This window comes from Lacerta agilis, chromosome 12 (assembly GCF_009819535.1).
Source record: "Lacerta agilis isolate rLacAgi1 chromosome 12, rLacAgi1.pri, whole genome shotgun sequence".
In the NCBI taxonomy this organism is placed as follows: Eukaryota; Metazoa; Chordata; class Lepidosauria; order Squamata; family Lacertidae; genus Lacerta; species Lacerta agilis.
In genome coordinates, this window is record NC_046323.1 from 40,057,850 (window position 1) to 40,075,869 (window position 18,020).

The 18,020-nt window shown below is 42.0% G+C and overlaps 1 protein-coding gene across 6 annotated transcripts in view; it reads right to left on the minus strand.

The window, feature by feature from the left end:
* Nucleotides 1-456: 456 nt before the first annotated feature.
* CUL2 (cullin 2) overlaps nt 457-18,020 on the minus strand; it is a 44,244-nt gene continuing 26,680 nt past the window's right edge. For all 6 annotated transcript variants that reach the window (XM_033164914.1, XM_033164913.1, XM_033164917.1 and 3 more), the window contains 9 exons: nt 17,445-17,573; nt 17,252-17,338; nt 15,904-16,056; nt 14,615-14,692; nt 8,349-8,415; nt 6,931-7,133; nt 5,227-5,328; nt 2,674-2,790; nt 457-1,070 (listed from right to left, as the gene is read on the minus strand). In XM_033164914.1, the coding sequence (XP_033020805.1) occupies nt 939-1,070; nt 2,674-2,790; nt 5,227-5,328; nt 6,931-7,133; nt 8,349-8,415; nt 14,615-14,692; nt 15,904-16,056; nt 17,252-17,338; nt 17,445-17,573 (1,068 nt within the window). In that variant the 3' untranslated portion in view covers nt 457-938. The remainder of the gene's footprint in view (nt 1,071-2,673; nt 2,791-5,226; nt 5,329-6,930; nt 7,134-8,348; nt 8,416-14,614; nt 14,693-15,903; nt 16,057-17,251; nt 17,339-17,444; nt 17,574-18,020) is intronic.

Genomic DNA, 18,020 nt, shown 5'->3' on the forward strand with positions numbered 1-18,020 from the left:
ATTCTTTCCCAAACATCTTAATAGCTGGTTGATGTAACTTCTGCTGCTGCTTGCCCTTGTGGACTCATTTTCCCAAGGCATTAGTGCTATTTAAATTCCACTACACTTTTCACAGCAAGACTTAAGTTTCTAGCAGATTAAAATTCATCAAGATGGTATTTTGTATTTTGAACCAATCCAAGGAATTCATGGCATCTTTATATCTAGCCAATGGTCAGGGATTATGGAAGCTGTAGTCCAAAACATCTAGAGGGCACTAGGATGGGGCAGGCTCATTTATCCCAGCAATGATACTTGCAATTTGCTAGCAGACAGTGATGCAAGTTCTTAGCTGCTATTTGCGGCTCCAGTAGCTTTGTCCCACCCCACCCCAGAACCCATGGATGGAAGTGCACAGAGAACATTAATTTAGGTGTCCTTCAAAGCTGATTTATTAATTAAAATCAAATCACCACAACATATTCCATTTCTTTATTTATTTGACAAGCAGCAGTATCATGTTCTTTTTACATTTTAATGTAGATACAATTATTATGTTATCTGCCATATTACAATATTTAGTCTGTTTTAACTTTGTCTTTTAAGATACATTAAAAAACATCAACTGCAAACGTGGGGGGCATGGAGGGGGTGGAAGGGGGGAAGCATGGTATCCAACCAAAATTTCCACATTTCAGCAATACTTTACTCACTCTTGTTTAGTAAAGTTTTAAGAAATGTCATAATGACATGAGCTTGGAATATTTATAGGCTTTTCATTTCTTTTTGTTGACGCTCATGACGTGGCACTGGTGATGTTGTAAACAGCAGAAAAAACAGGGGCTGCCAAAGTGACCAGTTATGGAGGCACAGCAGGCCTGCTTTTCCTCCCCCCCACAGGACACACCAAGCAGTGACAGCAATGATCTCCGTACAACCATACCTGCAGGATATTAACCTCATGCTACATAGCTGTACTCATCTGCTGAGGACTGGCTCCGCTCAATGTATTGTTTGTCAATCAGAACTTCAATACACTTCTTAATCATGCTGATACTTGGATTAAACCTAGCTCTTGATTGGCTAATTACCTGAAAGAGAGAGAGACTTTATTTAACATACACCTAATAATAATATAATAATAATATTTATTATTTGTACCCTGCCCATCTGGCTGGATTTCCCCAGCCACTCTGGGCGGCTTCCAACAGAAACCAAATACAACAATATCAAACATTAAAAACTTCCCTAAAAAGGGCTGCCTTCAGGTTTTTTCTGAATGTCAGGTAGTTGTTTATTTCCCTGACCTGTGATGGGAGGGCGTTCCACAGGGCGGGCGCCACTACCGAGAAGGCCCTCTGCCTGGTTCCCTGTAGTTTTGCTTCTCGCAGTGAGGGAACAGACAGAAGGCCCTCGGCGCTGGATCTCAGTGTCCGGGCTGAATGATGGGGGTGGAGACGCTCCTTCAGGTATACAGGACCGAGGCCGTTTAGGGCTTTAAAGGTCAGCACCAACACTTTGAATTGTGCTCGGAAACGTACTGGGAGCCAATGCAGATCTCTCAGGACCGGTGTTATGTGGTCTCGGCGGCCACTCCCAGTCACCAGTCTAGCTGCCGCATTTTGGATTAATTGCAGTTTCCGGGTCACCTTCAAAGGCAGCCCCACATAGAGCGCATTGCAGTAGTCCAAGCGGGAGATAACCAGAGCATGCACCACTTTGGTGAGACAGTCCGCGGGCAGGTAGGGTCTCAGCCTGCGTACCAGGTGGAGCTGGTAGACAGCTGCCCTGGATACAGAATTAACCTGCGCTTCCATGGACAGCTGTGAGTCCAAAATGACTCCCAGGCTGCGCACCTGGTCCTTCACCTAGTTCAAATGAGTTATAAAGCTTCAAAACCAAATCAATGTCACCTTCTGGGCATACATTCTTTTTTTCTGAACTGTGGGACGGTTCACAAAATATTGTTTTTCCTCGTGAACAGTCTTGAGCTTTCCACAGAGTATACAGTCGTACCTTGGTTCTTGAACACCTTGTGACTCAAACCTTTTGGCTCCTGAACGCTGTAAACCCAGAAGTAAGTGTTCTGGTTTGCAAACTTTTTTTGGAAGCCGAACGTCTAACGCAACTTCTGACTGAGTGCAGGAAGCTCCTGCAGCCAATTGGAAGCCACGCCTTGGTTTTCAAACATTTTTGGAAGTTGAATGGACTTCCAGAACGGATTCCGTTTGAGAACCAAGGCACGACTGTACTTCATGTGGAGGAAGGCATGTGTAAACCTGCTGGTAAAATGACTTTTGTGACAACAGAACTTATTACTGTCAGTTGCTGTTCTGGTGTACCACTCAGTTTACAGCACTTCTCTAGGCAACCTCTCACTGAACAGGCCCAGATTCCCCTGTGAAAGCCCAAGCATCTTTTGGGTGCATTATGACACCTCTATGTTGTTTGATCTGCTCGGGGATACCTAACATGGCATTTTGTGCCCTACGTTTTGTATTTAAAGTTGACAGTTCTAACACCAGAGTTCCAATGTATATTTAGCATTAGGGGCTTCCAACCTGGCCAAAAACAGCAATAATCAAACCACTGTCTTTAACAAGATCTCCTACTACATCCTACAAATCTCCACCAGAACAGAATACATTACATGTTTTCATCAAGTCCATAACACTGTTCAGCACATGCTCTTACCTCCTGAATAAGAGCATTGTGTCGCAGCAGCTTCCGCGCTTTCATGATACGAACTATAGCAGCTTGAAGGTACATTTTTCTATCTTCATCTACAGCGCTTCTGGTTTGCTCCATTTCCTGCAACACACACACACACACACACACACACATTAACTGATTTATATACAAAGAGACTGATTCAATAGTCTAACAAGGTGTAATTCAGGGGGTTAGCTGTGAAGTTTGCACCAGGAATGCCGTCGTGGAATTGTATGTTCGGGCTGAGCATTGCACTGTGCTCATAGCTAACGCTATGGTTTCTGTTAGTGAATCCTGATGGCAACGCTAATGCTATTGTGCACTTGGAAGTTAAGGTGAGTTGGATCTCAGCAGTGTCTGGATGTGAGACCACTGAAACACTCTCTAAGCTACTGAACAAAAAGACACAGAGAAACAGGGAGGGCTTTGTACCATCCTGGTCCTTGCCTGGTCTGTCCTCCAAGCCAGCAAGTGTGTGTGTTGTGCTATAGCATTTGCTTGACCTGTGTATCATCTGGCTGAAGGTAAAAGTGTTTGCGCTGCTTATAGTATGGGTTATTGCCTGATTGCTGGCTGAGTGAATGCAGTGGGCGGCGGCGGGGGGGGGGGGTTCCCAGGGCCTGCCTTGCTATAACAATAAGTTTGACACCAAAGGGGTTTACCACTTTTGAGTCACGTCAGGGAGACACAGGGGCAGGGGTGCCCCACACTGTCAGTCAGGAATATGTCACTGTGTGAAACAGGCCTGTGACCCTCAGCTAGGGCGAGAGCCAGGTGGAGGGGAAGTCTGGCTTTGCGGAAGTTGTGAGTGAGAGGCAGGGGGAAGAGAGCAGCTAGGGGATTTAACATCAACTTCTGGCTATGTAGGATGCATATTGTACTGGTCCTGGGCTTGCTATTCTGTAGTCCAATCTCCAAGCTGCATATGGGCTGAATGGTGGCGTGTTAATGCTTCTGGGTGGGCAAGACGCTGTCTCAGTGGTGTTGGGCAGAGGAAGGCATATTTTGAGCGGGGGTGGGGGTTGACCACCACCAGGGACAGAGACCTAGGTGTTTGGTCTCCGATCCTTATTTCAGCCCTCTCACCCCATCAGAAGCTACTGGTAGCATATCCACTGTGTCCTCTGGTCTGGTGCTGCTGCTGCTGAATGCTAGATTGGTCCATAATAAAACCTTGCTCATGCACAACTTGACTGTGCATAACTAGGGGGTCGAGGTGGGGGTGCTGCTATTGTGCATAAGAGCAACATCTCCTTGGCCAGGAAGCCTCTTGATCTTGGGATGGGCTCAGAGTGTCTGCATCTGGTATTGGGCCAAAAAGACAGGGATGCTGCTGGTCTACTAAACATCCCTGATCAGGCTTGCTAAAGTAGTCTCTGATGAGGACCCTAAAATGATAGTCTTGGGTGATTTCCATATCCACATTGAGGCTGCTGTCAGGCCAGCGAGGGACTTCATGACATCCATGACAACCATGGGTCTCTCTCAGATGGCCATTGGTCCACCACACCAGGCAGGGCACACTCTTGATGTAGCGGGAGTGCATGGCACTCCCTTGTCATGGTCAGACCCTAGTCATTATCTGGTTAAGTTTGGGCAGACACTGGCAATTTCCCCCTATAAGAATGGTGGGCCCATTTGGATGGCCTGCCTCAGAGGCGTGATGGAGCTGGAGCAGCTCCTTGGTACTTTAAGGAGCTCTAGACCAGGGTTTCCCAAACTTCCCAGCATCCCCAATCACTTGCCCTGCTAAATAGGGATGGTGGCAGTTATTGTCCAATAACAGCTAGAGACCCAAGTTTGGGAAACTCTGCTCTAGACTATGCACCAGGCCAGAGAAGACTGGAACACAAGTGGCTAGTCTCGCTCTGAAGCCAACCAAACACTGGCAAGAACTCACAATCACGCTTTCCATTTGGAAGTGTGGGCTGTGAATAAAGCTCATTTTGCAACTTGCATTGTGTCCTCTAGTAGCCAGCCAGCTGAGTAATCATGGAAGGTCCAGAGGTTACTGACTCCCAGCTATCGGCCAGTTGCAATATCCGGTTTTTGGAGAAGGTGGTGGATCAATTGGATCAGTGAAGTAATAAGACTAATTTGATAAAGTTTAGTTCATTATGCAACTGAGATTCAAGAAATATTAATTCTTAGCTTATCTAGATATCTGCCATGACACATGGTTGAAAGGAATGACATTCCTAGTTCAAATGTTTTATTTTTCAAGCTGTAATCACTTGTGAACAAGTTGGAATGACTAATGCTGTTAGCTGTAAAGGACTGATGAGACTTAGAGCAATTCGGTAAATTGGAAATCCCCAGTTTAATCCACATTTCTCAATATGGAGCCCAGTTTGCACTGGATCGCCTTGAAAATGCCATGCTGTCTATACTAGCAACCTCATTGCAATGATTGCTTGCCTCCCATTAACTCTTTCTCCTTCTAAAACCAAAAAGTTAACAGTTTTAAAAATAGGTTTCAGTTTTACACTATTCATGCAACTCAAGCTAGTTCATATCAAAGAAGTTAATACTTGCCTGTGGTGTATCTTTTTGCATTGATGTAGTGATTTTAAATTTTGTCCGTTTACTGCTGAAGTTCATATTTAATGAAAAAGTAGACTCTGCTTCTACATCTTCCTGCAATGATAAAAGCATGTGTATTTCACACACAAATGATGCCAAACACATTAACAGCTTGTCTGTTTCCCCAAGAACAGTGAACAGCTTGCATGAAAAATATCTAGAATTACATATGGCTTACATCTTCGCTGTTGAAATATAAACATATTGCTATTTTTTTTCTTCAATTTGGCAGGTCTGAATTATTTAACTTCCCTATGGAGCAGTTTGGCAACTCAAGGCACTCAAGATAATGCATTTTACATATATGATTGTTTTTAAAACGAGCCCAGTGTAATTGTTCCACTACGCTGAACACAAAAATGCCTAATGTTGTTAACAAGATTGAAATATAGCAAGAACAATTACTGGAAAATAATTAGAACCTGTTTTAGCCTATCAATCCTGTGACATTCCTGGGGAAAGTTAGAAAGTACACTTCCTAGTCCTCTTAAACTGAATTACAAAAAGGCACTGAGGAAAAATGGACCATTTCTTACAGATAATCTCATTTCAGCCTATGGGGAAAGATATAGCTTTAAGAACATGAGTTTGTTGCACTGCTCAAGGATTAGGTTTGTAATAACTGTCTACTGCCTTGTCTAGGAGACCCTCAGTCTGGAATGTTCTGGGTAAGCTGTACTTCAGGATCTTCTTTTTGCTAACTATGGAAACTCAAGTCCCCTCAGATGCACAGGAAAAAGGCACACACAGCACTCCAAGCTTCAGTACTTTAGGTGGGGCCCAGTGAGATTTTTGAGGTTTTGTCCATTTTGAGGAGTAAAACTTCAAGTCATTTTTACCAACTGTTTCTGAAAGAACACTGAGTTTCAAAAGCAGTTTGCAAAGGGGCATGTGGAGTGGTACTTGAGAGGGACGTGGGTGGCACTGTGGTCTAAACCACTAAGCCTCTTGGGCTTGCCGATTGGAAGGTCGGCAGTTTGAATCTGCACAATGGGGTGAGCTCCCGTTGCTCTGTCCCAACTTCTGCCAACCTAGCAGTTTGAAAGCATATCAGTGCAAGTAGATAGGTACCGCTGCGGCAGGAAGGTAAACGGCATTTCCATACGCTCTGGCACTTGTCACGGTGTCCCGTTGCACCAGAAACAGTTTAGTCATGCTGGCCACATGACCCGGAAAGCTGTCTGTGGACAAAAGCCGTCTCTCTCAGCCTGGAAAAGTGAGATGAGTGCCGCACCCCATAGTCGCCTTTGATGGGACTTAATCGTCCAGGGGTCCTTTACCTTTACCTTACTTGAGAGGCATGAAGTTCAAGGTTTTTAGGCAGGTGTAACTTGCACTGTTCTCGTGGACCACATAAAAATGTGGCCAATCAGAAATTTTATAAGCAAAAGATGAGGAACCTGTGGCTCTCCAGATGTTGATGGACTCCAACTCCCATCACCCCCAGCCAGAATGGTCAATGGTCAGAGATGATGGGAGCTGCAGTTCAGCGACATCTGGGGAAGCACAGGTTGCCCTCTATTGCTATACAAGCTGTGGGCGATAGTGACAGAAGGCAACACTTCATCTCCCCCATAAAACAAACACAAAACACTTGCAAATGTCCAGTAAGTGGAGACAGAAGCAAATACATTCTATGTCCCTTTGGCGACGTACCTTCTCAGAGTCATGGTTGATCATTTTGACATCAAGTAATGACTTGATTGTTTTTGTCAATTCCTTCTCATTCATCTGCGTACTGTCTTGAAGTTCTCTATAACTGACAGTTTCACTGTTGTTGAAGGCAAGCAGCACTGCCATTTGGTATGTTGTAACCATGGCTACATACGGTTTGCACAAATAATTCATTTTAACTTCACCTGCAAATCAATGACGCATTTCATGAACAGGTTTAGCTCACATTACAAATTTTAAAAATGGCACTCTCCTTCAACATGGGGGCAGGCATGGAGAAGCCCAAGGCCTGGTGATTAACCGAACCAAGCATGCAGAGAAGAAATGAGCTAAGGGTTTTATTAAATGGTCCTCTCAGTGCAAGAAAGAACTCGAATAAAGCATGTTTCTGCACACAGCTGGGATACTGAAGTATATATAAAAAATTATGCACAGTGTGAGAAAGTGGACAGCAAGACGTTTTTCTCCTTCTCTCATAATACTAGGCCCCAAGACCCAATATGGCTGAATGTTGGAAGATTCAGGTCAGACAAAAGAACAAACATCTTCACATACTTAAGCAATGGAATTTACTCTCACAAGTAGCAGCACTGGCCACCTATTTGACAAATTCATGGTAATCAAGGTTATCAGTGGCTACTGACCATGATGGCTATTTACTACCTATACTGCCAGAGGCAATGTGCTTCTGAATACCAGCTAGTGGGAAATGTAAGTGGGCAAAATATTGTAGAGTTTAGGTTGTGTTTGCTGACTTCCCATAGGCATCTAGTTGGTCACTGTAAGAACAGGATACTGGACCAAATGAGCTGCCAGTCTGATTCAGCGGGGCTATTCTTATATTCTTTCATTTAGTGTAGTCATATCCACATCCATTACCCCCCCAATCCTGTCTCCTGGTATCTGCATTAATTTGTTCGTTGTACACACACTTCCATAATGGCCTCCTGTCCCAGCTTTCCAGGTCTTGCTAATGAGGACCTTAAACTGTTCCAGCTCAAAGCACTGTTGAAGAATCAAACTATGCCGAGCTGCCTGTATAATCAACCAGAATCTTATGCTAACATTTTACTTTTTTCAACCTATACTAATAACTGGGTGTTTTCCAAAAGGCTGTCTCGAAATACAACTCATTTCTGGAGAACATTCTGTTAATATTGCAAAGATACAATCTGTAAAGCAATAAATCCTACAGGCAAGCTTCAAAGGAGATGAAATTAAGATACCTATTTGTGTTAAATCAGCACAACCATATTAATAATGTCAACAAAAGTAACTTTAAGAGTTTTTTTTTTTAATTTACAAAACTTCCAAAGGATTTATGGGTTCCAATAATCAAAAACCAGCATTAGCATATCACAAGTTTCCAGAAGGTGAAAAGCATGCACACTTATTTTTACCTGTGCAGAGATAATGAAGCCAGGTGAGTTTCCTCCCACTGAAATGCTGACTGTAAAATAATTCAAACTGTAAAACAAAATCATTCTTTGGGTCAAATATTTTAACAGATTAAGTCCTCAGCCAAATACCTCAAGACAAAGAATTCTGCTTAGTGCAGAGTTTAGAATAATAATACACAGTAATACAATGAACCTTCTTCAAATGTCAGATATAATGCGACATATGCTTGTAAAATCATGAAGCAAAAAGATCCAATCACAAAGAAAGTGCAAACACAGAATCATGGAACTGTAAAGTTGGAAGTAACCTTGAGGATCATCTAGTCCAACCCCCTGCATTGCATTAATATTAAGGGTTTAACATTCTATTCATCCTACTCCCCATCCGAATACTACATTCTAACCACTGTAGAATTGGGTAGTGTGTGTGTGTGTGTGTGTGCTGCATCGCTACCAGCACTCAATGCTTTTGATAGCATGGTTTGGGCTAGGCCCCCCCATCTCTGAAAGATTACCTCCTTTCCTACAAACCCTCTTGGGTGTTAAATTCAGCATTTACTCTGGCTTTTGACACTATGCATTTTCAGGACCTTCTTGTGACTAATCTGTTTTATTTTTAATATTAAAGTTTAAATTGCTGTAATCTGCCCTGGGACCTGATGGTGATGGGCGGATAATACAGTTTCATAATAATAATAATTACTATTATTACTGCCAACTTTAATTAGTACAATTATTGACATGTACCTTTAACTGGATCTATTAGCATTCCACTGCAGAATATACTATTTTTTTTAATTCATAGCTAATCACTTTATGTAGATTTTTAATATGACCAGCCACCACCCTGTTAAGAAAGTAACTAGCTCCTTAAGGCACACATGAAGCAGGACCGACAATTTCAAGCAAGCAACTTGCGAGGCAGGCAGTTCCCACTCTTCTTAAAGCTCAGACTTGCTGGGCGACTGACAGTGTGTTGGTAACTCCTGAGCACCCCACTGGGTCCCTTGGAAAATCGCAAAAAGGTCACTAGAGGAGCCAGCAAATCAGGCTTTGCAGCCTGTTTAAGGGTCCCTTAGCTCTAAGAATTAGCTTCAAAAGCTGCTAGGTAAGCTCTAATTTCAGAGCAAGTCATGGCTGAGAAGACTACAAAATTTCAAGAGGAGTATTCCTAGTTCCTTTCTGTTTCCCTTACGTTGAGCTAACTACCGGGTAACTATACAGCAGTATCTTTGGAGATGGTAGAATGTAATACCACATACTACAGTAGTCTATTTCCTAAGAGGGTTAAATCATATTATTGAAACTGGCCATAGACTCTGAAGAATGTCTCATGCTATACTTATTATAAAAGATAAACCAAAATATTAATAATTCACTAATGATAATTAATAAAGGTTTATTATTGGAATTAAGCACTAGATATTCATGAAAGTCAAATGTACACATTAACTATTCAAGTAATAGCCTTTAGAACTGTATTTCATATCTTTCCTATTAAGGAACATTTATCACTCATTACTTAAATTAATTGCTCATTAAATAAAACTGATAGCTACAGTGGAGATTGCTAATACAACATCAAAAAAAACCCCGGTCTAATTTAATTCACAAGCCTCAGGGGTTAGAATTTATTTGGGCCATCTCCCACTGACACAAGGAGGTTCATAAAAAGAAAAAGCACAGGAGATTTTCCATTTCACAGCCTCCCCTTTTTCCTTTGAAGCCTGTCTGAAACCAGCTCAGAAAAAGGCAAACTCTATCTAAATTCTAAGTACATTAGTTAATTTTGTCTGATCAAATAAATTAGAAAGCGGGATTTAGAAAGCAAATCACTGATTAAAATGACAATTTAAATAGCACAGAGTTAAGCCCTTATTAAGGCTGTTGCTAACATTTCAATTCTGCAAATCTGCAAGAAATGTTGATGTCAACTAACAATTTGTGTGTCAGTCCCGTCATTATCATTCACTATGTAGCAGCATCTGGCCTCAGGGATGTACACAAAAAAGAGTAAGCAGTATCCCTTTGTAGTCATGCTGGACAGTCCACTGGTATCAAGCTTTTCCTAATAACCATAGCATTTTAATGTGGTGTATTTCGTATCAGTTTGTATTACTAAAATTTCCTACTAAATTCCCTTGCCCATCTGTAAGAACACACAACATATTTCTGCTTCTCAGGATTGGGTCAGTATCTGGTTTTCGACAACATGATATATCAGCAGCTAAATACCGCAATATGCTGATATATCACGATGTCTGAAATGTATCTTGGCTGCCTCCTCACTTTACCAATAATTACAATAAAAACAGCACTGCACCAGCTCTCTCATTATAAGTAGCCAGTTTCCAAAAGCCTGTTGGAACAAGAAAGTCTTAACCCTGATGCCCAGTTAACTGCATATGAAACTTAATAAGAATGTACCGGTACCACTCGACAAGTTACTGTGGTTATATGTTGCTCTTGTATTTACATGAAAACAAATAAAAATTATTTGGATAAAAAAAGACAGTCTTGAACTGTCGACAGGAGGACAAGGAGGGAGCCTGTCTAGCTTCTCTAGTGTGTTGCAAAATCTGGGAGAAGCCACTGAGAAGTCCCTCTCCTGCATCCCTACCAAGCGTGCTGGGTGGAAGGTTAGAAAGGAATGGCAGCAATAGTCCAACAAAACTGCAATAATATCTGCTGTCTTTTTAATTCAACTTTTTAGGGCACGAGGGGGAGTAGAAGAGGAGACCATATAGCCCCAACGTATTAGGAGGCAGGAATCCAGTGCAAATGGAGAATGAAAAGAGTACAAAATTTATTAGTTACAGTGCGGGGGGAAAGTATTTGATCCCCTGCTAAATTTGCCTGTTTGCCCTCTGATAAAGAAATGACCAGTCCATAATGTTAATGGTAGGTGTATTGTAGCTGTGAGAGACAGAATAACAACAGGAAAACCCCCAGAAACCCAGAAGAAAAAGTCATAATTTTTTTAGAGTGGAGTGGCCTAGCCAGTCCCCAGACTTTAATCCCATCGAAAATCTGTGGAGGGAGCTGAAGGTTCGAGTAGCTACACATCAGCCTCAAAATCTTAGACTTGGAGAGGATTTGTAAAGAGGAGTGGGACAAAATACCTCCTGAGATGTGTGCAAACCTGGTGGCCACCTACAAGAAACATCTGACCTCTGTAATTGCCAACAAGGGTTTTGCCACCAAGTATTAAGCCATCTTTTGCAAAGGGATCAAATACTTATTTCAGTCATCTCTGACTTTTGTCTTCTGGGTTTTTGGGGGGTTTCCTGTTGTTATTCTGTGTCTCACAGCTACAATAAACCTACCATTACAATTTTGGACTGGTCATTTCTTCGTCAGAGGGCAAACGGGCAAATTTAGCAGGGGATCAAATACTTTCCCCCCCTCACTGTATGCTGTCTGCAAAAGAAGCCGCCAAAATGTGAATTTTACATGGTCAGATAACACTGTTGGCTCCAATGAAAAGTGGTTGGTTGTTGAGGCTGTCTCAAGCACTGGGTATTAGTTACAAAGACTGCCCTTACCTGAAGGAAGCCCTCCCTTTATGAACAAACCAGGTACCCAAGTTAGGATTGACCAGCTTCTCTGTACCCAAAAGAATTATCTCCCACCCACTATTATAACCTTGCCACTTTGATTTCTACACTTCTTGGAACTTGTGAAAAGATGCACGAATTGCGGCGGTGGCAGTTCTCAGTTTCCAACCCAAAACCACACGACGACTGATACTACATGAAGGATGGAAGGAACAAGCCTACAAAACCAGCTGTGAGGAATGGGAAAGGTTTAGGAACTATAACAATGCCTTTTAGGTTTCCTATCATAGGACAGCTATGTTTCTCACCTGGTCTCCTAATATATATGCAGTCTGCCAATCCTCACACTGGTAAAAGCGAGGTTGCTATTTAGAGTGTTCTTAGTACCCAGGCCCCCAGCCTATAAAGGCAGAGAGTACCTCATACTCTCTGAGCAGATTCTTCCAAAATTCTAAAGCACCCACATATAATAATAATAATAATAATAATAATAATAATAATAATAATAATAATAATTTATACCCTGCCCATCTGGCTGGGTTTTCCCAGCCACTCTGGGCGGCTCCCAACAGAATATTAATAATGATAATAAAAAGCGATAAAACATCAAACATTAAAAACTTCCCTAAACAGTTAATAGCCTAGCAGCAAACAGGAGCTTTAAAGACTCCATGGGAAAATCACCTCATGGGCAAAGAGCAGATACTTCCCATTCTTCCACTATGTCTAACATACCAATCCTGATAGTGCTAGGGAGAAAAAAAAGCAGTTTTTTTAAAAAAGAAAATGAATGATGGTGGAAGGGGAAAGCTAAACTGATTCTGACTTCTTAGGGAACGAGAAAAGGTTCCCTAGCAGATGGGTGTCAAATTCATTTTATCTAACAAGTTCTGTGTAAGTGCCACAACGGAAGCAACTTCCAATCTGAAGGCTGACTACTCCTTTCCCCAGAGATCTGAAAGGATATTCAGGAGCCACCCAAGATCTGCAAACAACACAGAACTGGTCAGATTCTTTTCATTTAACTAGTCACTTGGAACAGATAGGTAGCCGTGTTGGTCTGCCATAGTCAAAACAAAATTAAAAATTAAAAAATTCCTTCCAGTAGCACCTTAGAGACCAACTAAGCTTGTTCTTGGTATGAGCTTCTCCCCTCTGCTGCTTTTACTTATTGGCATCCCATACTCACTTGCTGAGAAATTTATCTTAATTTCTAGACCAGAAAAATATATTTGTTCCTGACTGCTGAATGCTCTGGACACTTTTTCACTGCCTCTGCTCACTTTCATCTTGGACAAATTGCTGTTTAATATTTTTTTGGAGCTAATCGTGATAAACACCCCAAATTTAGCAACAAATACTCAGCTTTAAGCTTGTGGCAACCATTAGGAACTTTTAACACCCTGGTATATTACAACTGGAAGGCAACTGAAATTTCATTATTGTTGACATTTCTAATAAACAAGGTTTTTTTTTGTATGCGGGAATATCAGTAAGAAGTCTGGATAACAAGTTCAGCTTCCAAGTAGTTTGATTCAGTTTTCTTTCACGTGTACAGCTACCATAAATTCTGTGTTCCCTGGCAAGCATGGTTTTTGATGTTCTTCTGTAGAATTTGAAAAACCACCTTTTCTTTCTGTAGGTTATAGGTTGGGTGCTTAGGAAAAAGATTACTTGTGTCATAAAACTCTTGCTGATTCTACTGAAAGATATTTTCTCTCATACTTGCGTGTGTGCTCGCATGTGCGCGCACACACACACACACTGCAAGAAAGAAACTGAATTCTAGCCATTGCCTCATAGTTTGTTCCAAACAGTTTTGAAAACACTAATTGCTACTGACATTTTATTTTATAGTTCAGAAACTCTCTGTTCCTTCTGGGTTTTAAGAAAAAGCAAAATATATACATATTGTTCCTCCAGTGAAAATAGTTTCTTCATGTGATAGATTTTACCTCCTAAAACACGATCCAAATTACGTATGATATTTGATTGCAATATATTATTTCTAAGAGTGCTCCAATTTCCACCACTTCATTATGGGAAGATCTTTTGCATCTACTTCATCGTTAGCACAATTGTCTTAAGAGTTCACATGTCATGTTTAGTGTCTGATGGTTTGTTTTTTCTTTCTTTCTGGAAACTTTGATTAACAAAGATTGGGTCATATTCCCATTATTAGAAACCATGAGACACATCTTTCTGTCTGCATTGTGCGTTTTATAGCCAGAGAATTCATTCTTGAACATAGTTCCTGATGTCTTGTTGCTTTTGTGGCAGTTTTGGGGGAAAGTTGGCTTTTCCTTTTAAAACAGTCTTGTACTTGCAACCTGATGTACTCCAGTTGACATAAAGAAAATACCAAGCTCTCTTAAGGACCCCTTTTTATTTTCCTCCACTTGACAGCTATCAGCTCGGCCTAACCTCTTGATGCAACTCAATGGCACCAAGGGAAGAGGCCACTCTGTTTCCAAGTGACTACAAAAGAAAAGAAAAAATCTTTCCAGTAGCACCTTAGAGACCAACTAGGTTTGTTCTTGGTATGAGCTTTCGTGTATTGACCAATGGCCATACTGGCTACGGTTGATGGGAGCTGGTGTCCAACAACATCTGGAAGATAACAGGTCAGGGAGGGCTGGTTGAAGTATTTCAATTCTCAACATAAGACTGTTAGTTATTAAATCTGCAAGAAATCTCCTACTAACCTACCATCTGTACACTTTTTTCCAGTTCCTGAGGAATTGCAAATGTAGATGAAGGCGCCTGAGTCAAAGGCCATGCACCAGCCTGAAAAATAAACACAATAAATACATTGTGTCATACTAACACTTTTCTAGAAAAGGCATATAAACCAGCTGTCATTCTCTCTCTCTCATACGCCCACACCCACACTCACCCACAATCACACCCATACACACGCCATGACAGCCAAGCAGAATCATAGCAACTTCATTTGAAATTATGGGTTGCAAATGGAAACCCACAGAATACTATAAAGAAGTTTCAGAACACAAAACAAAAAAACCCTTCCTCCCCACATAGGAAGAGTTGGCTCAAAAGCAGAGGAAGCCAGGACTCTCCCATCTGCCAAAGCCAGCTGATAAGGGTTTCAGTCTTGATTGCTACAGGCTGAAAACTATGGCTGCTTTCCCTATTGGCAACCAAGGAAGGAAGGCTGGGTTGACTAGACATTGACTGTTCGGGCACATGCTGTTTACCCTCCCATACTGCATCCATCCAAGCGATAGCTGGTTGTGATCACTCTGCTTTTTTGCTCTTGCCACCTTGTCCCCGGAGTTGAGTGAAACGCTTCGAGCCTTGGTTTAAAGCAGGCCTACTAACATGGGTCCCAATTTGGCCTGCAAGGCCGTTCCCCACAAACAACACCCATCTACCCCATGCCTGCATATCTGGACACAATTATAAAGGGACACCTGGGCGTTTTGAACACGCTCCCAGTTGCTCCTTTGTAAGTGGTGCTCCCTATCACAAATATAGCCTGGCCACACTAACTGTATTCAGACATTCAGAGTGAACACATATGGGCTTAAAGTGGGGAGCGAGTGACTATGCACATGCAAACCCCAGCCCCAATGCACTGAATGTGGGAACGCCCTCCCAGCAGATGTCAAGGCAACAAGCAACTATTTAATTTTTAAAAGACACCTGAAGGCAGCCCTGTTTAGGGAAGTTTTTAATGTTTAATGCTGTATTGTGTTTTTAATATTTGGTTGGGAGCTGCCCAGAGTGGCTAGGGAAACCCAGCCAGATGGGCAGGGTATAAATATAATAATAATAATAATAATAATAATAATAATAATAATAATAATAGGTCTGGATTGGAATGGGCATGCACAGCAATATTAGCAGCAAGGCCTGCATGCTCACTCCCATCCCCAATCTCCACTTTAAGGCCACATGTGTTCACCCTGAATGCATGAAGGTTATTTGAAATGAAGCAACACACACACACACACACACACACACGCCTTAAATACCTGAAGAACGTATATCTGAAAACTAATTCCCAAATCTACGACGGTGTCCTGATTTTTTATGAAGTTGTTGAATTTGTTGTTAAGATCTGCACTGACACTCATGTCTGTATACATTCGATGGAGCTTGCTAGTAAACTCATAACCACAGGCTTGCTGGAAAATAAAAATGCACATACAAGATTTGTAGTTAAGGCACGCATAGACAGTCAGCAAGTGAGTAGCCTGCTTTTCTTTTAAAGAGCTACATGATAAATACCGAACAGGCACAGCATCTACTCTTTTGAGGACAAGTTTTTAAACCACTCCAGCACTTGGGGTTGGAGGTGTGCTGACACTAGGATTGCGATTGTCTTTCTTTTTAAAAAGCTACCTGATAATAGTGGATATGCTCACACCCTCGACTGTAATCCAGAAAACCACCTGAATAACTTCTAAAAGGGCTTTAGGCATGGGGGAAAGGAGTTGCTCAACCTAAGTGGTGCCATGAGGCTCAACAAACAGAACCAAGAGTCCTATACACACTGATTGCAGCAGTACCAGGACTAGTTTTGGCTCTTCCCAAGATACCAGCTGATGAGCTCTGCAGAACCAGACTGTGGTGGAAGAGAAAATGAAAATGCCTATTTCAGGCAGCAAAAGCTCTTTGACCGGGGTGGGGAAGCTGTGACCACATGTTGTCCTACAACAATTCCCATCACCCATAGCCATTGGCCAGGAAGGTTGAGGATGGCAGGAGCTGAGGCTCCATAACATCTGGACATATCAGCTGTACTGAGAATGGCAAGGAATAAAACTTGTCAGCTTGCAGCTTTTGGGCACCACCTGCTGGTTCTTTTTTAAAATGACAAGCATCGGCTAGCTAATTCTCAGATACAGTGGTACCTCGCTAGACGAATGCCTTCGTAGATGAAAAACTCGCTAGACGAAAGGCATTCGCTAGCGAAAGGGAGACTTGCAAGACGAATTTCCCTATGGCCGCGACTCGCAAAACGAAAACATTTTGCGCTTTTTTCCCCCTTCATAAAGCCACGCTTCCTCCGACCGTGCCTTGCAAGACGAAATTTCCGCTATACGACGGCACTCACGGAACGAATTAATTTCGTCTTGCGAGGCACCACTGTAAAACGTACAGACTGGACAATCCCACCAGAAGCTTGTCGGGGCGTGGGGGTGGGTTTGCAATCGAATGATTTTATAAACACAATTAAAAGCAGGACCATAAATTTAGGTCAGATTCTAAGCATGTTTAGGGACATTTCCTTAGAATCAGCTTAGTAGCAGCTTAAAAGAGTCAACAATGGCTACCACTGTACTGTTGGTTTTACTGTTCTAGTAAGCTAGAAATTACCTTCAATTTGTTAATCATAGCTTCTTCAGAGTCCATGGACATAGACAAACCATGTATAAGTCGTTTTGCCAACATTCTGGCATAGAACTGTATAGAAGAAGAGCAAGAGTTCAGATTTCTTTGCATTTCAAGACACTCTTCGAGAGTGGGAAAAACCAGAATATAAGTAATTTTAAAAATAGCGATTACTTACTTTTTGGAAAACATCTTTGTCGTCAATGTATTTGAAAACAGTAATGAAGCTAGTAAGTTTGTCTTCTACTTCATTTTCTGTCATGCCTTTCGCGGATTTTTTTAGCAAGTTGTCACAATACTTGGCCAGCTCAAGTGTAAAGAAAGAAGAGAAGCACATTCGTCAAGCAGAATAGTATTACGGCAGGACTAACAACATAGTTAAGGCAGCATAGTTGTGTCTTCTTTAGGAAAAGATACATGCCACGGTGAGTACTTTTAAGAATACACAGAATACAGATCAAGTGTCTAAAGAGCTTCACATACACTTTCAGTTATCGCTAAAAACAGGCTTGTAAATCAAGGATGGGCAACCTGGAGTATTCTAGATGATACTGGTTTACCACCAGCCATGCTGACTAGGGCTGACGGGAGCTGGCATCCTACACCATCTGGAGGGCACACAAGTGTCCCACCATGGTTGTACATTAAGATAAAGCAAGGACCATTTTGCCTCAACAGGGCATCTCAGTGCTTCAGTTAGATCAGGCATGGCTAAACGTGGCCCTCCAGATGTTTTGGGACTACAATTCCCATC